Raw genomic sequence first — 25,637 nt, forward strand, 5'->3', positions numbered from 1 at the left:
ATGCCGGAACCGGATGGCAGGTTGGTTGTCGCCACTTCTGGTTTCGGTGTTTTTCTGTCAATCATATGAAAATAACTCTTCTGGAAAGGACGCAAGCTCAGAACAATGGGTCCAGGCGCTGTGTACACTCTGAGAATTATAGCCTTTTGGGGATTTCGACTCTGGAATGTGCATTGGGAACAGAGTGTGGTGGTAGTGCTGAAAGTGGCAACCCAGTTACTACAGAATGAAGGATTGTTCTGGAAACTTCTTCTGTTATACGGCAAAAATGTATACAGTAGAAACCCTTTATAGTAATGTTACTGGGACCAGCAAAAATATTTACTATGTCAGGCTCTACTATATCAGTTGTTAGTGATGACATAGTTCAGAAGATGCTGTCTGGTAATTAAATATCTACTGAGTGAACACTTCTTATTGCTTAATGGAAAAAAGCCCTCTAAACTACCTTTCATCTCTCTTTTGTCATCTCTTCGTGCCATTTTTTAGTTATATATATATTTTTTTACATCTTTTGGAAGTACATTTAAGTATGAGGGCAACCTACAAGTACAACTGAGCTCGATTTGAAGTTAAAATCAAAGCCTTGCATGAACACGACATCATCCACCGTTTTCGTTTTTTAAAAGGTAATAGATGAAAAATGCGTGACAGTCAAGTGCTGCAAGACTGCCCACAGAGTGTTTCTTTAGATGGCTTTTCCACTGGGCTTAACAGCGTTCAGGAGAAGCCAACTTTACGTATGCTTTGAAGCCGTGAGAAAAAGCATGCAGCTTGCAGGGGAAAAAAAAGTAAAGCTCTCTACAAATATGGAAAGGCGGCATTGTCCGTTAAGAAAGTAAGTTCTTGCCGCTGCCACCTTATGCTTCATGTTGCACAGTGCTGCACATTTTCGGCCGTTCCTTCCCTGTTTCTCGCCTCCACATCTTTCCACCACTGCTTTGTCTTGCATGTTGAACAGTGCTGCAAATGTTCACCCGTTTCTTCCCTTCCCTATTTCTCGCTGTACGTTTACTTTTTTACTTTCTAAGCGGACAGCTCCGCCTTCTTTCCATATTTGTAGATAGCGTTGCTATGTTTTTCTCCCTGCACATTGTGCTTTCCCTCACAGCTTCAATACCTACGTAAAGTTGGATTCTCCCGAGTGCTGTTAAGCCCTGTCATAAAACTATTTAAAGAAATACTCTGTGTTTTTTTTTCGAAAACAAATTACTTTGCGATTCACGGTAGCACGCGTACAGTGGTATAAATTTGCGGAAAGTCGTTGCTGCAGCAGATACACTTTACTATAACCGATTTTTACCAAAAATGTCTTTACTATAAAGGGGAAAAATGTGCGATCGTCTGTGGAAGTTGAACTGGGATTTCAGTTTCACTATATCCTAGTTTTATATAGCAGGGTTCTGCTGTATATGGATAATTAGGCAGCAGTTTTTAAACTATTGGGCCCATTGGCAGTGCAAGAGATTATAAGTTTGTTATGCGATACAGAACATGAGACTTTGCCAACAGCCAAGGGGTGATAAAGTAAAGATGGACGGAAACCTTTGATTTGATTTCCTGTTATTGAACCTTTTGCTGGTGTTATGTACTCGAGCAAAACTAATGTCTATGCAGACGAAGCTAGAGCCTACATGCTGTACTCCACTGGACAGCAGAACGTAATCCCTGTAGAAATTTTGCGGATCATGCTCCAAAATATACCATTTTAAACTTATTCGTGTTATACATTTGTGCTACTCATGCAGCGTCAGCATTTCATCCTTATAAAACACCAATACGATCTACAGCTTGTTTGATTTGGCATCGCATTTTCAGTATAGGTCTCTATCACAACCTTTACCTTACGTCTGTGTGCCTGCTTCAGACCTTTCTTACCATACTTTAAACAGACTTAAGCTTTACGACTATGTGTCTTTGTCGCCACCTGTTCGATGTTGGTCTTTGCAAGAATAGCAGCTAACTGGGACGACCTTCTCCACCACGATGCTGCCATCACCTCTAATTCAAAATTTTATACAGGGTGTTTCTACGTAAGATCGAACAAAGGATGGTCGGTCGACCTTTCATATTATTTAGAAATTTTATATATTGTTGCCTGATGACTGGAAAGAAGGGATGTCCAATTGGTTTTGCTGTCAAAAATTTTTCGAGGCACAGGGAATTAATAAGGACGAAAAGATGGAGTGCTGCGCTTATCTTCTTAGCTGTTTTGACCAACTTTGGTTATGAATTATACAAAATATGGTAATGTTAGGCAACTGAATATTGTGTGACTAAATATATGCATGTTTCTATTTTTATTCAGGTAATTTTCGCTTTCCTGCATTGTATGGATGCTTTGATAAAATTTCTGCAAACGTGCATATTTAGAATCAAAAGTGAAGTTACCAGTCTCTTCCAGCGGTATTTGCACGCTTCCATTTTTCTGGCAGCTCCTTGTTAGCAGGAAAACGAAACGACGAGACTTTCTCGGTCGCATTTTTAGTGCCCAGTGGCGGCGTGGCAGGCGTGGGCGGTATATGAACCTCTCCCATAGCGTTATGGAGGAGTTTCGTGACAATTAAGAGCACTCTGGCGGCAGGAACAGGGGCACAAAGCAGCGCGCAATGGTCTAGCGTAAGGTAGACTGCAGTAACGTCAACGAAAATATGTCGCAGGTGCTCGGCGAAACATGATCTTCCGAAGAGCACTTAGCTGTTTCAGCTGTACGTTGAAAACCAAACTATGCGAGCACGCCTGTGCCTGAATATCCCCGAAACTAAAATCAACGCCGCTTGTGGCAGCGCCAAGTATATTTCTCCTTGCCTTGTCCCATTTCAGTTGCCTTTTCGCCGTCATCTCCAAGTGACAAAAGCATGTTATTATGTTCGAGACAAAACCTACTACTCGATTCAAACATGCTGCATAATTAAAATTTGTCAGCCTCCGAGATCCATTGCGTGTCACGTAACTCGCAGTTGCCTGCTTCGACAGTTTCGGTTCTGGCAGTGATATTTGTGTCTCTATTCATGCTCTTTTCTACCTTACTAGAACTTTGTTTTCAGTAAGAGTTGTCTCTTTGTGATCAGGAACTTGTATTCTGTCGATGCAACTCCACTTGACTTTTCTCTTCAGTGTTCCTTTAAAGTACTCAAAAATGAAATGGAAAAATTATTGCATTATGATTATACTACAATGCTAACTAGTGCGAAACTAATACAATCCCTTTTAATGTTAGTACAAAATACCTTGAGCATGCTGATGGCTTACTTATGCGATCCCCAATTCCTAGACACTGCGTCCACTTGTCTCGCTTTTAGTCATTAAAAGTACTGTACTTATTTCATCGCCATGTGTAGCAAGTGGTACTGTGCAGACTGTCGTTGGCATTGTCATACTCATAAGTTTTTTCCTCCTCCTCCTCCCCTTGCTTCTTTTTATTCCCTTTCGACCCAGAGATCTTTTGACCAAGCACGAGAGGACCCACACTGGCGATCGCCCTTTTGTGTGCAAGGTGTGTCGGCGGGCCTTCGCACAGATGACTGCTCTTACATTCCACATGACAGTCCACACGACAGAGAAGCCTTACGAGTGTGACGAATGTGGCAAGCACTTTGCTAGTTCGATTTATTTAACACGCCACCGCAGGCGGCATCTGGATGACAGTGAAGCCTCGCATGTGTGTCCCCAGTGTGGAAAGGGATGCGTTTCTTCTACCGAGCTCAGCAGACACCTTCTGAGGCACACCAGTGAAAGACCTTACCCCTGCTCCCAGTGTGATTTGCATTTCAAAGAAAAAGGCCGCCTCAGTCGTCACGAGAGAGAGGTGCACGGTCGTAAGTATCCTCTGCACTGCCCACAATGTGGCAAAGGCATGAGCACTGCAACCCGTCTTAGTAACCACATGCTTGCGAAGCACGGTCCTGAAGAGGAAGACAGCCAGCAGTAGATATCAAGTGAGAGATACTGCCATAGAGGACGACATGAAAGGAAGGAAGGAAGAAAGAAGAGCTACATGGAATGGGACTAGCAAGATATCATTCAGGGACAGATACATTCTTGCAAAACCGACAGCATGAAAGAAAGAAGAGCTCTAGGGAAAGGAACCAAAAGCTAGTTATTGTCATTTAGAACTCGAGAGGAACTCGGAGTTTAGGGCACATGTATACAAGATGAAGCCCAATTTCTGAAATGTGTGTCCAGTGGTGTGAAGATATCTATATCAACCAAGAAGTGAATGAGAAATTTTGCTGAAAGGAAAGTAAAAGTATGAATTGAACATGACTGCTTCCATCTCACATCCAGGAATATCAATGTGACATGGTTGTCTACACAACTACACATGCCTCAATATCTGCCCCTCTCATGGGTCTTCGTGTGTAATTACTCAGCAGATATGAAAAGTGCTCTTGAAGAAATTTAAGGGCAGAATTTGCACTCAAAAGCCTTAAATGGACTAAATTGATTCAAGCCCCCAATATGTGTTTAGTGGGTTAATGGGGTACGTTGGTACATGAAAGTTCATTAATCAGTGGACATGGGACATCATAACGCAAGCAAATCTGTCTAGGATGTTCCATATAGGACCGGCAAAAGCAAACAATATAAAGCAGGGTAAAACTGTTCTTCACATGTTGAAGATATGACACCCTGTATTCTGGATTATGGGTGGTTATGTAGTATCTCCAGTGCAAGCTTAATTAGTGTTAGCAATGGTTAGGGCGCTCGACTGCGGAACCCGAGGATGCAGGATCGAACCCTGGCCACGGCGGCCACTTTTCGATAAAGGCGAAAAGCAAGGTACCTGTGTTCTGTGCAGTGTCAGTGCACGTTAAAGAACTCCAGGTTAGTATCAAAATTTGATGTTTTTGTCGGAGAATTGATGCACGCGTCTTCAGTGGAGTCACATGAAAGCGTGGGGCAGAACTCTCCGTGCTTAGTGGTCTAAAGCCTTGCACAAGCGAACGCGGGAGCATTATTCTTTCGCTGTTATGTCTTGTGGACCAGGGAGTGCGTGCCTTACTTCTCATTGGTAGTTTTCGTGCTGTTTTGCTATGCTTGTACAAGCATTCCATTTTTTATCATACGTAATTGATACCTTATCAGTATGCTGTCATTTACTTTACTAGAATGTCGCAAAAGAAATGCTGGCTGCTTGCTCCGTTGAATCTGCACAGTGATTGATGTTATCAAAAATGTGATGCTGCTGTCTACATAACCATTTGCTGAACGGTAAGCTGGTATGAATGCTTTAGGTGTCCAGTATTGCTGAATAGTGTTCACCTGGCTGTACATCCTTGCAGGTCCCTGTTAAGTGCTCTATTCAAGGAAAGACTTGAGACAAGTGTTTGCTATTGATTGAGCGCCTGCAGGAATGTTACCTCTCTTAGCAAGACAAATGTATGCTTGTTGCCAATCTGGCATTGTTTCAGAAACTGATAATTATTAACTTGTTGATTTGAAAGGTCCATTTGAGTGAGTCCCAAAGTGATTGTTGCTAATTAAGTGTAATAGTCATTGCTTTGCTTTTCAGATAGTGGGTAGTCAAAGGTTGACGTTTGGTGAACATACATTTCTTAAAAGGCACACACAAAAGCTTCCAGCAAGATGAAAAGAATAAGAAATTAAGGATAATGGGACTTTACTTATGTTATGAAGCCAGCAACTTGTGAAGAAAATTCCTATAGGTGCTGCTGTATGTTCCATAATCTGTTTTGTGGCTTGTTATTCATTACCTTTACTTTGGCTTCACCATATATAATAGCAAAGTTGCCTGTTACGTTTATTCCTGGATTGTCTTAAATGACGGCTGAGTTAATGTTTAACTAGTAGAACTTGTTACTTCGCCTTACTTCTCTTGGTTCTTGGTCGCTGAGTGAACCCTAAAAGGCATTTGTGCCAAAATATCCAGAAATTTAAATGTAACATAGGGTAGCCTAGTTCAATGATGAATTTTTTGATCGTATGATCATGTGCTACTTGTTCAGAGTTTAACTGCATCTGTGTATTTGACATTTCAGAGAATGCATCAGCCTGATGATGATATCGGAAGCTCTCCAGAAAGGCCATTCATTGTTAACGGTTTTTGGAAGTGACTGTGAAAAAAATGTGAACTGTGTGCAGTTTAGGGTTTTTTTAAAATCAAGCATAACGAGCTGCCGCATGGCACAATGACCAGGACTCAGTCAAGTGAGCATTCACCAAAACTACAGCAACAGCTGCTCTGGACCAAGTTTTTGGAAGGCTGTCGATGCTGATACTTGACAACGTGAAGTATATTGCGACTTTTTTCTCCCGACTTTTTCAACCCAAGCAGAGTGGCTTCTTGGGAGAGTTGGTTGAACATTATTAATGTGTGTTGGTCTCTTTCTGTCTCTCTGTGTTCTAGTGCTGTTTTGAAATAATTCTCAACACAAGAAAGCACGACAGTTTCATTTTTAAGCAATGATCCGTAATTGAAGTTGTTACATGTTTTGGTGCTAGCTGCTTGTTGGTTAAGAATTTCATATTGGATGCTCACACTGCCGTTGTAGGAAAGCCAGTGTTATGGTTGAGGACAATAGGTTTAGGCCTTGGAAAGTTGTTTTTATTTTTTTATTATTATTGAGAAAACAATACTACGACAGCCAAAGCGAGACCTCAGGTGGCCACAGCTACGCCGTGAAGATGCATAGCTATGGTCTCCTCATAAAAAAAAAAACGGAGTTCCCGGGTTCGAACCCGACCGCGGCGGCTGCGTTTCGATGGAGGCGAAACGAAGTGGCGTCCGTGTGCTGTGCGATGTCAGCGCACGTTAAAGATCCCCAGGTGGTCGAAATTACTCCGTAGCCCTCCACTACGGCTCCTCTTTCTCTCTTTCCACTTTCATTCCCACCTTCCTCCCTTCCCTTACGGCGCGGTTCGGGTGTCCACAGAGCAAGTGTGACAGTTATTGCGCCTTTCCCTTCCTGTGAACCAATTTAATCAGCCTGCCATGACATTTGAATTCATGTTACCCCTATGCCACGGGCAGGAGCTGCCAACTCGGGTCGGTTATATCAGGATCAGCCTGCCAGAACAGTTTGCATTCTTGTTACCCCTACGACACGCAGGCACGTCCATACGGCTTGGTTGAAGCATGACTTTATATGTGGGCTGGTAGCTTGTGTTCTCGCGTCATACACTCAAAGGATTAGCTTAAGTGTCCCCAATAATGTAGCACCTTACACTGATAGGGCGTGATAGGGGAATAATGTAGCAGGCAAAAGAAAATTCGCAATTCAACTAGTGTTAACCAGAGCTAAACCATAACTACTTTTTTTGATAGGCCACCAGAATGCAGAATTTACAACCATGTAAATATAGTCAATCCTGGATATGTGAAATGCTAAGTTTGTGTAATAGTTCAATATCGAAAATTTGCTGCGTATAGCACATGGCAATGAATAAAATTTGTGACTTGATCTAGGAGTAAAAGTGTGGTGCACCATCACCACGAATATAAGTTAGCGATGTGCCATCCTTGAGAGTGCTTGCATCGCGTCGCAAGGCCTAGCGGACGTTGGGTTCGAAGCACAACAGGCAGTGTTTTTGTAACTAGCCATGGGGGAGCCTAGCGTAGGCCTAAACATGTTAATGGTGCACTATAAGCTCAGTAATATTCCATTAAGGTTAATGTACAGTTGATTTTTTGCAGTGTTTTGATAGCAAAGCAAGCGTGGTGAAAGTTGTTGATAGCCTTCTGTCGACTAGGTTGTACTGAATGCTGCTCTTGTGAGCAGTGTTAAATGGAAAATGGCGCCATCATACCAAAGACTGCCACCAATCACTTGGCGTGTTCCTCACGTCACACAGTTTTATTGCTTCGTTCTATGTTATGCGCAGGCAGTAGATGCCCAGTGCTGTACCCAACAATGCTCTGTGCATAAAAAGTTATCGGGGGACAACCAATAAGAAAAACGCACTTGTAGAAGCGCAGTACATCATTGGATATATCAAATATTTTTCTGCCACTGTTCGATAAATATGTTCACTTGCACTAGACCTTTGCATTTGATTATCAGGAAAGTTGTTTTACTGTTCAGTATATGTGATAATTGGATATATCTGGGAACGACTGTACTTCATTCCTTTGGCAGAGTACATATGCATGTTTGTATAAAGGAACAATTTTCTTTTCTCACACATTCTGTTACTCTTCAAGAGCTTGTGCCTGTGACATAGCAAACTGTTTTAAGAACATTGTGTACCGTGTTCACAGTTTTGTGGGACTGAAGTGATGAAGTGTACTTCACTATCAGTGAATTGCTCATTGTAGGATGTTTCAAATAATGCTCATGTATTCATATTATTTGTCATGTGAATTGATCTCAAGAATGTGCATATTATATTTCTCAATATTTTTGATACATGTGTCACCTTGAAATCTTTGTGGTGTTTATAATCATCATAAATGTCTGCCTTTCTTTAGTGAATGCAATGCTCCCAGTATGGAGCAGTTAACAGTTAGATGAAAGATTAGGTAGTCTGCTTTTCATGAAATTCAGAAAGATTATTCTTCGAGGAAACTGCAGATGTTGGAGTCATTTGCAAAAGCATTTCATCTGCATTATTCATGGAAGTGCAAGTACTATGCAAGCATATGTCTCAAAAAGTTTAAAAATAAGTAAAGACGCTTTGTGATAGGAAGTAACATACCTCATCTGGTGTTAGGGTGACCAATGTAAAGTGAATCCTGCATTCAAGGTCGACTAAGCTGTACTTCCCCATCATAACATACTTTCCGTTTCAACCAAAAAAGTTTGTACCCAATCTTTATATAATGTCCCTGAAAAGAGGTCCTTAAAGTAATTGAAATGAAAAGCTGCTTGTTCTCTGGTCCTGCCCTGCAGAGGATGGAGATGGTGGGACCACATCTTTCTCGGCCTTTGGATGCGATGCGTGTGGCGAGCAGTTTCCTTCGCAAGCCCTCTTGGAAGTGCACCGACAACGCGAACACCCACAGGGCCCAAAGGGGAGGTTCTGCTGTGTCTACTGTCCATACTCATCAAATAGGAAGTAAGCCAGACAGTAGAGAGAGTTAGCTTACCGCGATCCTCCACCGTGACCCTCTACCGCGCGTGGGTGGGGCGCAGAAGCTGATTGGTCCCGACGCGGCAGGTCTATGTGCCAACATCCAGTATGTGGCGCCATCTATTGGCATCAAGGGGGTTCGGGCATGCGTTGTGGAACGCACGGTGGTGGATCACGGCAAAATAAAACTCTCTATTGAGCTCACAGCTTGTATATCATTGATATTGCAACAGGGTTCATATTCTGAGGTTGCATTGTTTTCAGAAGTGTCATTGCCCTGACCTCGTGCGATTTGATTCTTGGAAACGCGGGAACCGGATGACAGGTTGGCTGTCACCATTTTTGGTGTTTCCGTCAGGCATATGAAAACAACCCTTCTGGAAAGTATGCAAGCTCGGAACAATGGGTCCAGGTGATGTATACAGTATGAGAATTATAGCCTTTTGGGGATTTCGACTCTGGAATGTGCATTGGGAAGAGAGTGTGGTGGTGGTGCTGAAAGTGGCAACCCGGTTACTACAGAATGAAGGATTGTTCTCGAAATTTCTTCTGTTATATGGCAGAAATGTATACGGCAGAACCCCTCTATAGTAATGTCACTGGGACCAGCAAAAAAAATATTTACTATATCAGGCTCTCTTTATCAGTTGTTAGTGATGGCATAGTCCGGAAGATGCTGTCTGGTAATTAAATGGCTACTTACTGAACACGTCTGATTGCCTAATGGAAAAAAGCACTCTAAACTACCTTCCATCTCTTTTTTGTCATCTCTTCGTGCCATTTTTTAGTAATATTTTTTTCGTTTACATCTTTACATTTAAGCATGAGGGCAACCTACAAGTACAACTGAGTTCGATTTGAAGTGAAATCCAAAGCCTTGCATGAACACGACATCATCCACTGTTTTTGTTTTTTAAAAGGTAATAGATGAAAAATGCGCGACAGTCAACCGCTGCAAGACTGCCCACCGAGTGTTTCTTTAGACGGCTTTTCCACTGAGGGCTTTACAGCGTTCAGGAGAAGCTAACTTTATATATGCTTTGAAGCAGTGAGGAAAAGCATGCAGTTGGCAGGGGAAACAAAAAAAGTAGAGCTCTCTACAAATATGTAAGAAGGCGGTGTTTTCCGTTAAAAAAATAAGTTCTTGCCATCGCCGCCTCGTGCTTCGTGTTGCATAGTACTGCACATTTTCGGCCATTCCTTCCGTTTCTCACCTCCACTTTCCACCACTGCCTTGTGGTTCGTGTTGTATAGCGCTTCAAATCTTCATCCGCTTCTTTCCTTCCCTATTTCTCGCTGTACTTTTACTCTTACTTTGTGAACGGACCGCACCGCCTTCTTTCCATATTTGAAGAGAGCTTTGCTATTTGTTTTTCTCTGTGCGCGTTGTATGCTTTTCCTCATATCTTCAAGACCTACGTAAAGTTGGCTTCTCCTGGATGCTGCTAAGCCCTGTCATAAAGCCATTTAAAAAAAAAAAAATCTTTTTTCCCCCCCTTTTTTTTTCGAAAAAAAAAATTCCATTGCGATTTACGGTAGCACGCTTACGGCGGTGTAATTTCATGTAAAGTCGTCGCTGCGGCCAGATGCACTTTACTGTAACCGATTTTTACCAAAAATGTCTTTACTATAAAGGGGGAAAAATTTACGGTCGTCTATGGAAGATGAACTGGGATTTCAGTTTCACTTTACTGCATCCGAGTTTGATATAGCAGGGTTCTACTGTATATGGATAATTACGCTTCTGTTAATGAACCACTGGGCCCAAATTATCAATGCAAGATTGTAGGGTTAGGTTATGCAATACAGAATATGAGACTTCGCCACCAGCAAAGGGGTGGTAAAGTAAAAATGGGCTGAAACTATTGAATTGATTTCCTGTTATTGAACCTTTTGCTGGTATTATGTACTCGAGCAAAACTAACGTCTATGCAGACAAAGCTAGAGCCTACATGCAGTACTTCACTGGGCAGCAGAACGTAATCCCTGTAGAAATTTTGCGGATCATGCTCCAAAATATACCATTATAAACTTATTCATGTTATACATTTGTGCTACTCATGCGGCGACAGCATTTCATCCTTATAAAACACCAATACGATCTACAGCTTTTCTTTTGGCATCCTATTTCCAGTCTAGGTCTCTATCACAACCGTTACCTTGCATCTGTGTGCCTGCTTCAGACTTTTCTTACCACACTTTAAACAGATTTAAGCTTTGCGACTATTTGTTTTTGCCACCACTTGTTCGATGTCGGTCTTTGCGAGAATAGCAGCTGACTGGGACGACCTTCTTCACCGCGTCACTGCCATTACCTCTCATATTCCACATAATCACATAATGTATAAAGAAAACTATTTTATTTTATTTTTGCCTCACTCTTTATGTAACACCCTTATAGGGACCTTTAAGATGCTAAAATTAAATGAAATGGAAAAATTATCGCATCATGATTATACTAGAATGATAACCAGTGCAATGTTAATACGGTCCCTTTTAACGTTACCATAAAATACCTTGAGCATGCTGTTGGCTTACTTATGCGGTCCCCAATCCCTGGACACTGTGTCCACTTGTTTCGCACTTCGTCATTAAATGTACAGTGCTGACTTCATCAGCTTATGTAGCAAGCGGTGCTGTGCAGAAAGGGTATTCTTGTTTTTGACTTGCATGCTTTCGATGGCATTGCCATGCTCATAAGTTTCTCTTTCCTCCCCTCCCCCCCTGCTCTTCCAGGGATGTTCTGATCAATCACGAGAGGACACACACTGGCAAGCGCCCCTTTGTGTGCAAGGTGTGTCAGAAGGCCTTCGCACAGATGGGTACTCTTACTTTGCACATGACAACAGTCCACACGGAAGAGAAGCCTTATGAGTGTGACAAATGCGGCAAGTGCTTTGCTAGTTCGGTTTATTTAGCACGCCACCGCAGACGGCACCTGGGTGACAGTGAAGCCTTGCACGTGTGTCCCCTCTGTGGAAAGGGGTACATCTCTTCTACCGAGCTCAACAGTGAAAGGCCTTACCCCTGCTCTCAGTGTGAGTTGCGTTTCGAAGAAAAAGGCCCCCTCAAGCATCACTAGAAAGAGGTGCACCGTCGCCAGTATTCACTGCACTGCCCACAATATGGCAAAGGCATGACCTGTGCAACCCATCTTAATAAGTACATGGTTGCGAAGCATGGTTCTGAAGGTGAAGACAGCCAGCAGTAGATATCGAATGAGAGATATGGTCATAAGGGACGATACGGAAGGAAGGAAGAAAGAAGATCTATTTGGAACGTGGCCAGCAAGGTGTCATTCAGGGAGAGATACATCCGTGCTAAAGGGACAACATGAAAAAGAGCTGTAGGGAAAGGAACCAGAAGCTGGTTATTGTCACTCAGAACACGAGAGGAACTCATAGTTCAGGGCACGTGTATACAGGGTAAAACCTAGTTTCTAAAATGTGTGTCCAGCGGTGTGAAGATATCTGTATCAACCAAGAATTGAATTAGAAATTTTTACTGGAAGGAAACTAAACATGTGAATTAAACATGACTGCTTCCACTTCACATCCAGGAAGCTATATAAATGTTACATGGTTGTCTACACATGCCTCAATATCCTCCCATTCATGGGTCCTTGTGTGTAATTTCTCAGAAGATATGAAAAGTGCTCTTGAAGAAATTAAAGGGCACAATTTACTGTCAAAAGCCCTAAATGGACTAAATTGATCCAAGCCCCAGTGTGTGTTTAGTGGGTTAATGGGGTACGTTGGTACATGAAAGTTGATAATAATGGTTCACAGGAAAGGAAAGGCACAGTATTTGTCACACGTGTTCTGTGGACACCTGAACCACACCATAAGGGAAGGGAAGAAGTTGGGAGTGAAAGCAGAAAGAGAGAAAGGGGTGCTGGGGGTTAGTGGGCAGTCAGTGGTTTTTCACATGGGACATCATAACGCCAGCAAGTCTGTCTAAGGGGTTCCATATAGGACCGGCAAAAGCAAACGGTATAAAGCAGGGTAAAACTGCCCATCACATGTTGAAGATATGACTCCCTGTAATCTTGATTATGGGGGGTTATATAGTATCTCCAGTACAAGCTTAATCGCTTTTAACAATTGTTATGGGGCTCGACCGCTGAACCCGAGGATGCGGGATCGAACCCTGGCCATGGCAGCTGCTTTTCAATGAAGGTGAAAAGAAAGGTGCCCGTCTTCTGTACAGTGTTCGTACATGTTAAGAATTCCGGGTGAGTATCAAACATTGATGTTTTTATCAGAGAATTCATGCACGCATCTTCGGTGGAGTCACATGAAAGCAGTGTGGGACAGAACTCTCCGTGTTTAGTGGTCCAAAGCCTTGCATAAGAGAATAAAGAGCATTTTTGTGTGGATTTTATGCCTTGTGGTGCAGGAAGCGCATGCCTTAACTCTCATTTCGAGTTGGGCTGTTTCGCTATGCTTGTATAAGCAGACCATTTTTTATCGTACATAACTGAGTGGATATCATCAATATCCTGTCATTTGCTTTACTATGAAGTTGCAAAAAGAAATGCTGGCTGCTTACTCTGCTGAACCTGCGCCGCGACTGACTCTATCAAAAATTTGGTGATAGTAAGCAAGTGTGGATGCTTTAGGTGCCTAATAGTATTGTTGAATAGTGTTCGCCTGACTACATCCTTGCAGGTCCCTGTTATTCTGCTCTGTTCAAGGAAGGAGTTAAGACACATGCTAAGAGACATGCTATTGATTGAGTGCCTGCAGGAATGTTACCTTCTTTAGCGTGACAAATGTATGCTTGCTGCCACTCTGGCATTGTTTCAGAAACTGATAACTCATTGATTTGAAAGGCCCATTTGAGTGATTTCCTGTGATCCAGCACCACACCGTCCATCTGGCGGAAGAGGCCGCAACAAGCCAAGGGCTACCTGCCAGCCTCTAATCCGTGGGTGCACGACTCGTCGTCTTCCCCTGCACACGACATTGCAACTAGCGTGGAAAAACACAAAGGACAGCGACAAAAAGTACCGACAGGACAGCACGCTCGGTACCTTTTGTCGCTGTCCTTTGTGTTTTTCCACGCTAGTTGCGATGTTGCAGTCATTAACGAATACACACCAACTAGCCCAACTGTCTTCCATGATCATACCCCTGCACACGTGCCCGGGGCGGGGAAGTGGACACCCATTTCCGATGGAAATAAATGTGCAACCAATCAACCAACCAACTATGCATATATGAATCTGACCCTGCCAGGTGTCCGATCCAGGGGTTCGTGCGGCGCCTTTCATTTGGCACTTCCTCGAATGACGCATCACACAGCAAACAGAAGCAGACCCAGCTATGTCTAGGAGGCGTTAGTACAGCAGGCATCAGCGTTGTTTGAAATTCATTTACAGGATAGAAAAGGCGCAATATCTGTCACAATTCTCTGTGGACACATGTACCGCCCAGCAAAGGAAGGGAGGAAGGTGGGAGTGAAAGAAGAGAAGGAGATAGAAGTGCCGTAGTGGAGGGCTACGATCCACCGCGCTTAATGGCTTTTGCCTCATCACACTTTAGTGGTCCAAAGTGCTCCATAGAAATTTTTTATTCTGGAAAAATAAAGAAAATTGAAAATGTTCCTTTTGTCGGGGCCTGAAGGCGGCTCTCGGAAAGCTTTGTGGGTGGTGACCACAAGTACCACTTCCTCTTTAAAGCATCACCTCACTTTCCTTTAAAATCTGTCACCACCGGGAATCTAACCACTATACCTCCGGTCCCCAGCGGAGCGCGTTAACCACAACTCCACGCCAGGATCGCGAGAAATGGATCGTAATTCTACTTGTCTAGCGTAAGGATGATAGTAGCGATGAGAATGATGCTGCAGTCAGTGATAATGACAATAGTAGCGATAGTGGGGACAGTACCGGTGACAGCCCCGTGGCGTTGGTGCAGTAGTTGGGGCACTCAATTACTGTGCCCAAGGGTGAGAGATCGAATCCCTGCCATGGAGGCCGCTTTTCGATGAAAGCAATAAGCAAGGAGACCGTACCTATGCGATGTCAGTGCACGTTAAAGAACCTTACGTGGCCTAAATTTCCGGTCTCCTTCGCTACAGCTTCTCTCATGGCCAGCTGAGTCGCTTTGGAATGTTAAACTCTATGAACCAAATGAAGTACGGAGGACAATGACGATGTAGTTAATGAAAAGAGTCCTGTAGACATTGGCTTTCAACATTTCCGCTCTTAAGCACATGCATGCCTTTTTCATTGCACTTTTAAGCACGTGAATAAGTATTCACCCTTTTTTTTACCGTTCTCGAGCCTTTGGCTGGGAAAGTTTCTTGATGAGATTTTCAACGTTAGCCCGTCTGAGAATCGCGCTTTCAGTAGCGAAAAATAGAGGCGGCTGATAGCAGTATTGATGGCTCACTAAAAATTTATTCTCTTTGTCACAGCCCTCACTGCTTACGCTCAGATTAATAGTACACAATTGATCTCAACAGCACTAATGACAGAGGTCAGATTGTTTACCAGCTGGTACGAGCTGGTACGAGCTGACTCCCAGCTGAAAGACAACTAGAACCTGTTGATTCTACTTGATCACAAACTGGGACATGCTGACCTACAACTGTTGGGCATTTGGAACCAGTTAATGCAAACTGAGTATCAGCTGGGACCGACTGACTTACAACTGGTAGGCATCTGAAAGCTGTTAATACCACTTGAGTACCACTGGGACCAGCTGAAACCAATTGAAACCAGCTACGAGCTAAAATTATTTTCGACTTGGTTTCCTCTATATGAGCGAGAAGAAAGTTTCGTGCTTTGGCGAAATATGAGGCTGGCTTTGGGATTAACCATACGATGCCACAACAGCCATTGAAGCATTTATACTCTAACTTTAATCATAGAAAATCGGGAAGGTGGTTTGACTATTGCTAGGACCGAACTTCGAAATCCGCCATGTTTTTTTCAATCTCTTGAGGGGGCCCTTGGTAATGGAGGGTCTGATTCATTTGAACCCTAGATAATCCTGGTGGCTGCACAGCGACCACAGATAAAGAAGCGATAAAATACCCACAAAGAAACGTGCTAGTCAAGGAGACACCATCTCTCCAGTACTATTCACACCTGGCTTAGAGGAAGTATTCAGAGGTGGAATGGGAGCAGTTAGGAATAGTGGTTGATGGCAAATACTTATGTAATCTGTTATTCGCTGGCACCATTGCCTTGCTAATTAATTCAGGGGACGAAGTACAAAGAATGATTGATTACCAGGACAGGGAAAGCAGAAAGGTAGGCCTAAGAATTAATTTGCAAGAAGACTAAGGTATTGTTCAACAGCCTTGGAAAGGAACAGCATTAGGTATAGCGAAGCATTGGAACTGATAGGCGAATATGTTTACAAGGACAAGTAATAACCACAGGTCCGGACCACTAATCGAAAATAACTAGGAAAATGAATTATGATGGCAAGTACTCGCAGATTATGACTATCACCATACCTGTATAGCTCAAGAGGAAACTATATAGTTTGAACCCAAAGTCGAGTGATGCAACCGTCTTATATATAAGACAGTTGCATCTGACCAGTACTCGACTTCGGATTCAAACGGTATTTAGAAAACTGGGAGGGGGGGGGGGCGTACTTTAACGGTATTTTTTTATTTACGGGACTGGTTCGGGAGGCTAAAGTTTGAATAGATAAGAAAAACGCAGATGAAATGTGTTACACGCCTTTCTGATATCCATCATTAATCTATAGAAAAATCGCAACTATGGGGGAGTGGAGAAGTATGCCAGCCGCCAAAGCAGCAACACCATTTACCGTTCCAGTTTGCTGACGGATCACGATTTGGGTTTCTTGATTACGCCCATTTGATGACCATCTACCATATGACAGGCGAGCTGCGAGAATGTGGTCATAAAATTTAGATCGTAGGCTTGGTACGTTCAAAATAGCTGTAGTGAAGGGCCGTGAAAGGCAGCGGTGGCTGACGTGTCTAAGGTTACTGAAAAAACATTAGAATGCTTTTATTCTTCCGGCGTGGCGTCAAGATGCCACACTTCAATTAGTCTCTGGTATATATTTGAAGGCCGACTCCGTTTTTTTACCTCTAAACATTTCACTGAAACTTTATCAGTACGTTTACTGGCGTCTTGACTTGTACCAAGTTATACAGCCCAGCGACGTTTGGTTTCGGTGCAGATGAATTTTAAATTTTCTTGTTTTACCCTACTGAAAAAAATTTATGAGGCAATAACCTCACATTTTCTCACACAATCTCACTCAATTCACATAAGAAATCACAGACAAGTCGAATATAATTGCACAAGGTCTTATAGGTTCTTGTACATTATCATAAATTATGTACAATGTTTTATGATAATGATGTGCACCGTATGTCTATGCGATTAGATGAGATTTCATGAGGTTATTGCCCATTAGAACTTTTGGTTCTTCAGTAGGGTAGTGGCCCAAATCCTGGCGTTTTCTCTGAGCAACCTTATCTTCGAACAACGGCTTGGCCGGGTGGCTACAGTTAACCCCAAGAATGGCCGGGATGGACGCCAATGTTCAGGATTGAGTGCACGCCTGTGCTGCTTGTCAACGAGCCAATGTCTCCAGCCACTCTGTCCCGTCTATCATTGGCGGAACGTTGGCGGGCTTCCTCTCTTTTTACTTTGCTTGTTTGAAAAGAAAAATAAAATGGGTAAAAAGTGGGCTATTCACTGAAGACACCGATAAGAAACACTGAAAGAACTACAACACACTTGCTTATTCCTTTCTCTCCCTGCGCCACATTTCACTCAGCGTTACCTAACTTCATAAAATCTCATCTAATCGCATAGACTCTCATACGGTGCACATCATTAGAGTTTTAGCTTACCGTGATCCGCGATCCGCTACTGGGATCCGCCACCGTGCGTTCCACTGCGCATGCCCAGACCCCCCTTGACGCCGACAGATGGTGCCACATACTGGATGTCGGTAAAACCCCTCAATAAACTAAAAGTAGCGCCAACATGTGAAGTTTGCCGCCCGCCTCCTCTTCAGCGCTCTCCTTCGTCGTTCAACCCTCTCATTGGCCGAGCGCCGTCACGTGCGCGCGCTTTTTTTTTTTTTTTTTTTTGCTGGGCATGCAGCTTCCTCCTTTCCAGCGGTGCGGGCGGCGCGCGCGCATATAGTGAACTAGAATACTTTCTAGTGGCGCGAACGACGACGCTCGGGCACGCCGAATTTCATTGACGCCGCCAGATGGCGCCACTGCAACATCTACTAGTCGACTTTTCAATGCTTTCTTGCAATCGTGCGACATAGTAACGATGCTTCTGTGCGCCTATTGAGTAAAAGTAGTGATTTTTTCCTACGCCGACATATGTGGACCTCCACCCATGATAGAAGGCGTTTCATTCGACATTATTCGGGGTTTCGCCGTTGCACTAGGGTGAAAGCGCGCTTATTTCGCTGGCGTCTGCTACGGCTCATGCGGGACGAGTTATCGCGCACTGTAAATCGTTACGGCACATTTATTTGTACGGGACGGGTATTTTTCTGATCACTGTAGAGCCCGCTTTATTACACAGCCAACTCAACTGTCAGCAGCAGACTGGTAGCAGAGTGGCCAGGCATCGTGCGCACGTACGGGTTCTCGCATTTCTCCAACCACGCCGCAGTAACTCTCCTTTAGCCAATAATAATGATTATATTACGCCGCTATTCGGTATCCACTGGTAACCAGGAATGCTCATTTTAGCTTGATATCTGCTTAACGTTAGGAAATTTGCCAACTGGTAAAGTGAGGAGCAGCTTCAGGCTGTTACATTTTTTTTTTTTTGACAAAGTAGTCATGAAAAAAAAAAAAAAATCCTACGCTTTGAAACGAATCATCCAGCGATATTCTGCGGCGTCACCATTATTCTCTGTTCACAGCAACAATATCTGTTATAAATCATCGCTGTAAGCCAGGTGCTAAAATCTTTTCATCATCTCATATGCATAACATATATGCCAAAAATACATACATGAGGAGGGCAGAGCAGTTTTGTTTAGGTGCTTCACAAGGCTTCTCCACTGCTGTTTTATTCTATTTGAGTGCATGGGACAAAAGCCATCAACAATGAGTTGTTTTGTGAAATTACTGACTACGCAAACAGTCCTAACAATGAGTTGTTTTGTGAAATTATTGACTACACAAACAGTCCTAAGAGCATCCATCTGCTCATCTTCAGGTGCTTTGAAGCTTGACATTGCGCTGGTTAATGCATTTTGTGAAAAAGTGCATGCGGGTTCTTAAGCAGTGATTTCAGCTGCACCAATTTGACAGTGGTCAGAGCACCCAAGTTAGCAGGTTTGCTTGGCCAGTAGCATATACTGAGTACAAGCTGTCTGCTTGAATTTAGACTGAAGCAGGCTGTAAACACATTCTCAAGGTCAGCCACAAACTGGCATCACTTGAAGGGTACAAAAGGCCTCCGTTGTCCTTAAAATTAGTAAAATTAGCCAAGTTTAATACATGTGACATCTTTTTCTTTTCAGAAAAAAGATTAAAGCCTTTCTCACAGTTAGTTTGAGGTAGGATAGAGAGACCACAATTGTATACAGTTGCCAGCCAACTGACTCCCCCCAGGCAATGTTTTATTTTGAAGTTAAGTAATTAGTAATTATTTTTTAATAGACTAACTATTGCCTTTAGACAATAACTGGGTTTGAATAACTGGGTTTGCAGAATTTGAGAGCGCCTTCTAAAACCTTCATTCCATTTATTTCCAATAAAGAAAGCCTCATCGTTTTTCCAAGCTCTAAAGAAAGCCCGCGAAATACAAAAATTATAAGCCTGTATAGCGCTGAGACTGGGCTGTTGAGTCACGGCCGCAGCTAATTTCTGTCACTCAAACCATGCACGGTTGGGAGCACAACAATATCGTAGCGCATGAATGCGTCAGTCACGTGATTCTTTTTTTATTTCGCGGGCTTTCTATAGAGGTGGGAAAAAATATGCACGTGAGGTTTTCTTTATCGGGAATAAATGAAATAGCGGTTTCAGAAGGTCCTCTCCAACTTTGCAAATCACATTTATTTGAACGCAATACTTAGTAAATTAGAACTGCAAAATGAAGAATTGCCTGCACCGTTTTTTTTATCGATATTTATTGTCTTAGGGCATCAGTAGGGTATGATATGAAGGATGAATAAATGATTAAATAAATGTGCCAGCTAGAGATCCAAGGATATACCATGACTACGTACGCGGAATTGAATTTAATTTAATCTGAGCTGTCTGCTTTATTGAGCCAGTGATAGTATTCGAGATCACGCAAACAGTCGAAGCTTTCTTCCCCCGAAGTCTTCCTTTTGTTCAGACCTGGTGAGCCAGGTGGCTGTCAGCAAGTGGTTTCTCTGGCCTATCTTAAATGGTTTATTTTTAACCCTTGGCTGAAGTTAGCTTGGACACGCGGTATAAAATATATCGGCTATCGTTTGGTGCCACAGGCTTAATAGCAAGAATCTGCACTGAGCACAACTCTCTGCAACATCAATATTGCCCACATCCAGCCTTGGCTTCACGGGTTTGACGGTAATATATGCCGGACAACCCGGCAAGAGTATAGGCACCGCATCAGGTGCCAGTGATGGCTTTTCACGCGGTATATCCTCACTTCTGCCGTTGATCATATATATGCGTAGTCACGCAGCAAGATGAGATGCGGCTTGAAATGATGCTCACACACTGCCAATGTTTCTGTGAGAGGCTTTTCCTACCTTCACAAGCTTCGTTTTCACTTTGTGCGATGTTTATTGTCCCTCGGAGCAGCAAACAAAGGTGACTGGAGCATCCGGATAGCCGCGCTTCGGCATCTCGGAGCAAAACAGTGCGAGTTGGTCTTTTTCCTGGCCATTTCGAACATCGCATGGTGCTTTTGAAGGGCTGAGATGTCTTAGTTGCTGTGATGGAAGGCAGAACTGAAAGTTCGAGGGCAAAATTGCAAGAATGTGCAGACTGCACGGCGCGCCAAGCCTTGACTTCCCTTTGCGGACGCGCACACGGTCCTAGTAAACGTAACTGCAGCGCCACCAGCGGCGGTCAGCGACGTCCGGCGTGCAAGAGGCGCCCATTTTCCTTCCGTTCGCGCCACTAGAAAGTATTCTAGTTCACTATAGGAGAAAACCTGGGCCAGGGGGCGCTGCGCCGCTTTGTGCGTCAGCGCCCTCCATGGAGACCCCGTCAAAACCTCCGCGCAGTGCGGCCGCGTCGTCTGCTCCCCGCCGCATAGAAAAGCATGCTGTCGTCTGCTCCGCGCTGCTTTCCAGCACGTGTTTGCGCGCACACGCACGGTTGTTTCCTCCTCCGGCCGCATTCTGGCCGCCGTCGCGCTCCAACAAAGGGTGCAAGAAAAAAAATCTGGAATGAAAAAGTGATGGCGCGCTTTTTCGCAAAACTCGTGAAAGTGTTTTTCTCTCTTCTTTTTTCGTGTTGAAACGATGGTAGTCGGGTTTTTTTAGGTATCTCGTACCGCTCGTATCTCGCGCCTCTGTTTGTAACTGGCGGTGCCGCAGCAGCCATCGCGGAACTAAGTCGGCCTCAAGAAACAGATATATGTCATTAATGCCATCACTCGGCGCTTATAAAGAGAAAACATACGTTAATCGTTCTATCCTCATACGCGATCCTGCTTCGGGAGCTCAAAACTGCGCATTCGCTACAGGAGATAACTGAACTAGGGATTGCACAGCGTAGCTGTGGAATTAAGAAGACAAAGGTTTACTTGGAGAGATGTCCCCGCCTGCATGAAAAGTCGTCAGGAATTTCCTCGCTCTTCTTCTCGCGGAGAGAGGAAACTGCCAAAAAAATGGCATGCCTCGGCTTCTCATCAGTGATCCAGGTCGTTAAGAAACCTCTCATCGTTAAAGGTAGATAAGTCATTGATTTCGGACGGCAGCGCCACAGCAGCAAACTCCCCCTGACCGCTGTCAGCAGGAACCAAAGGGTAAGGCGGCATGCTTTGTGCCTTTGTAGGGAACGCGTCCTAAACGCGCCGAAAGCAGGCACCACGGCGCCGGCAGCATCGCCTAAAACGTCTATCCCCAAAGAGTTGAATAGGCCCTTTTCAAGTGAGCAGTCACAAATGGAAAAAAAAGCTCCCCAACCAGCGCCCGGAGCACTCGTCGCTGTGTATACGCGTATCAATTCTCAACGAGAAGGCTGGACCCTTCATTCTCTGAACAACATGGAAGAGACATCAAGAGGTGCCGCCTCAAGTCCTTCAAAATACTTGTCGATTGCCTCTGCCTTCGAGTACCGAATTCGCGTTCGTTTTTTTTTTTTTTTTTTTTGTCTGAGCCAGCCAACAAGCGCTCTTTGAAAACAATGTCCGCGGCGATCAATTAATCATAATTTCTCACTTTCGAAAGCACCCATAAAGAGCGTGCCTCCAGCCAGCCTATGTCAGCCGGGGCACAGAAAAAAGCAAAAATAAGAAACACCACTGGCAAAGAGCGCCGGCTTTGCGCGCACAGACGCAGGATCATCCCCCCTCGTGCTCACTCTCCTTCTCCCGCTCCGCGTGCACGTGCGGCTGCCTGTAGCACGCGCTCCCGAGCGAGCGGGCTGCGCAGACTCCGCAGACAGCTGCGCGCAGCGCGGGCGCAGATGCGCGTAGGTTTTGTAGTTCCTCTCCGCTCCGCTAGAAACCGAGCGCTGGCGTCGAGGAGCAAACTCCAGCTTTGGTTCCCTATCGATTCTAGGCACTATACTATCGCCGTGTGTTTTGCTGTCACGCGGACTGCTGCTAAATCGTTCCCGCCGGCTAGTTAATTTTTTTTCAAGCATGTTTCGAACTTTGGCTGGCGGCTGATAGAAGCACGGTGGTGAAGGCGAGTTCAACCAACGCAGACATCGCGTGCGAATGGTGTCACACACTGACAGTTGAAAACGGAACCGTTTCAGCGCCAAATATTAAAAAAGAAACTGCTACCACGCTTCTCAAGTTTAACGGTAGCTTACAACCCTGTCCAACCTGCAAAGAAACCACACAGACTGCAGCTTCCGCAGCCTAGTTAAATTTTTTTCAAGCATTTTGCGCACTTTTATCAACGGCTGACGGACACAAGGAGGTGAAGGCGAGTTAAACCGACGCCAAAATCGGGTACGTATGGTGACGCACCATGAAAGCTGAAAACGACACCGTCTCAGCGCCAAATATTAAAAAAAAAAAAATAACTGCCACCACCCTTGTTTACCGGTAGCTCACAAGTCAGCCAAAGCTGCAGACAACTGCAGACAGACTGCTGCTTCCGCCGCCTATAGTTAATTTGATCTGCAGCTGAAGCTGAAAATACATGGAAGACAACTGCTGCCACACTTCTAAAGTTTACCGGCAGCTCGCAATCCAGTCAACGCTGCAAAGAAACCATACACAGACTGTTGCAAAATTGTTACTGTCCGCCGCCTAGTTCGAAATTTTATAAAGCATGCTGCTGAGTTTGGCCAAAGGTGACGAACTACGGACACGCGGAGATGACGGTGAATTGAACCAACGCCGAAATCGCGTGCACGTTGTGTAAGACACAGCTGAAACTATTCTGGCGGGAAGCCCCTGTCAGCATTCGGTAATTATGTTTCAGCAGTGAGTAATATTTTAACCTGAAAACATCGCGACCAAGTGGAAACTGAAATGCTCTGGTGAGACTCTGCGCCAGCGCTTTTACCGGCGTACGGCCGCCTCGATCGGCGCGCGCGCGGCGGAACGAGACGGCTGTGACCGGCGCCTGCTCCGGAGAGCGCGCGCTAGTCGCGCACACCGTAGGTGGAGCCACGGTCGAAATGCGAGAGGAGGAGCGGCGCCGCCGGAGGAGGAGAGAGGAGATGGCGCTACTTTTAGTTTACTGAGGGGTTTTAGATGTCGGCACACAGACCTGCCGCGTCGGGACCAATCAGCTTGACCGTCCCGCCCACGCGCGGTAGAGAGCCACGGTGGCGGATCTCGGATCACGGTAAGCTAAATCTCGCTATTATCATAACATATCTTACATAATTTATGATAATATACAAGAAACTATGAGACCTTATGCAATTGTATGCGACTTGTATGTGATTTCTTACGTGAATTGAGTGAGATTGTTTGAGAAAATGTGAGGTTATTGCCTCATACAATTTTTTCAGTAGGGTAATCTACCTTACTAGCTTATTTATCTACCATGTGACAACCTCCAAATAATCAAGTGCTCTCGCCACCCCCGTTGTCAGATCCTACGCTGACATTACACAAACGCAATGGACCTGCTCACTTGCTACACAGTCACCGCGCTAACACAAATCCTTATTTTTGGGAATGACTTCCATAATCATAATCATCAGTCGGTCTGTACCCACTGCAGGGTGAAACCCTCTCCCATTTTCCTCCAATTAACCCTGCGCTGTGCTAGCTGCATCCACTTCAGCCCTGTGAACTTAACCTCATCCGCACACCCAATTTTCGGTCGCCCCATGCTACGCTTTCCTCCCCTTGGAATCCAATCCTCTTTTCGTACTATATGTGTTACCCATGCCTATTTCCTCTTGATTTCGACTAGAATGCCATTAACTCGAATAATTTATCTGACCCACTTTGCACGCGCCCTATCTCTTAACTCTGTTCAATAGCACTCTGCGTCGTCCTCAACTTAATCAGAATCATTTTCATCAGCCGGCATGTTTCAGCCCCATAGGTGACTACAAGTGGGATGCAACTGTTTACACTATCCTCTTGAGTGATACCGGTAAGTTTCTAGTCATAATGGTCCAGTACCCTCTTAATGCACTCCATTCCAATCTTCTAGTTATTTCCCTTGCGTGGTCCGGATCTGCGGTTACTACCGGTCCTAAGTAGATATATTCGCCTACCATTTCCAGTGCTTCGCTACCTACTTTAAACTCCTGTTCATTTCCCAGACTGTTGAACATACCTTAGCCTTCTGCATATTAATCTTTAGGCCTTCCTTTCTGCTTCTCCTGTCTAGATCATTGATCATTCGTTTGAGTTCATTCCCTGAGTTACTAAGGCTACTTAAGGAAGGACTATAGGCCGCTGCATCTGTTGCACTCCGTCCATTAATTGTGGCCACTGCTCGTTGTGCAGATCTCACGTGTTGAGCGATACAGGCCCTTTCGAGCGATACGGGCTGCTGTCGAGAAAACGTTTTTTTCTCTCTTGCATGTAGGATGTCGCTGGCGCTGCACGCCGTCGATATTCGTCTTGCGTTTAATGGACAGAAACATTCCAATCAATTTATTGGGGGTCGCATCAGATAAATATAATGATCAAATTGGAGACGCCAGTTAAGGGCAATCGAAACGCGCACAAGCGAGGTTGTGCGACAGTATCCGCGACGTCAGGTGCTGGTCTGTTATGACGTTATATTAAGGTTAAAGCTTTGCAAGTCCTAATTACGTGGAAATACTGACTGGCGCAGCTGAATGTGCAATTGGATGCGGCGGGGAGTTACTATTAGACATTGACGAGTCCGGCCGTGGCCGTGCAAACTCGACAACCTTTCTAAAAATTCTGGCCACCAAGAGAATTCCGACACATAAGCAGCTTTTATAGCATCCCTGCTGAATGGTTTGCTCTAAACACGATTTTGATTTTTCTGGTG

General features: G+C 44.4%; 1 protein-coding gene across 14 annotated transcripts in view; it reads left to right on the top strand.

Annotated features, from left to right (window-relative positions):
- Positions 1-13,411, top strand: part of LOC146173480 (zinc finger Y-chromosomal protein-like) — a 35,810-nt gene extending 22,399 nt beyond the window's left edge. For 13 of the 14 annotated variants that reach the window (XM_084583480.1, XM_084583491.1, XM_084583481.1 and 10 more), the window contains 3 exons: positions 3,439-3,818; positions 8,853-9,018; positions 11,770-13,411. In XM_084583480.1, coding sequence (XP_084439606.1) covers positions 3,439-3,818; positions 8,853-9,018; positions 11,770-12,115 — 892 coding nt within the window. In that variant the 3' untranslated portion in view covers positions 12,116-13,411. The remainder of the gene's footprint in view (positions 1-3,438; positions 3,819-8,852; positions 9,019-11,769) is intronic. The other variant, XM_084583493.1, reaches the window with a different exon arrangement.
- Positions 13,412-25,637: the final 12,226 nt, after the last annotated feature.

The sequence above is a fragment of the Amblyomma maculatum genome, chromosome 11, assembly GCF_055883805.1.
Source record: "Amblyomma maculatum isolate TAMU_Amacu chromosome 11, ASM5588380v1, whole genome shotgun sequence".
In the NCBI taxonomy this organism is placed as follows: domain Eukaryota; kingdom Metazoa; phylum Arthropoda; class Arachnida; order Ixodida; family Ixodidae; genus Amblyomma; species Amblyomma maculatum.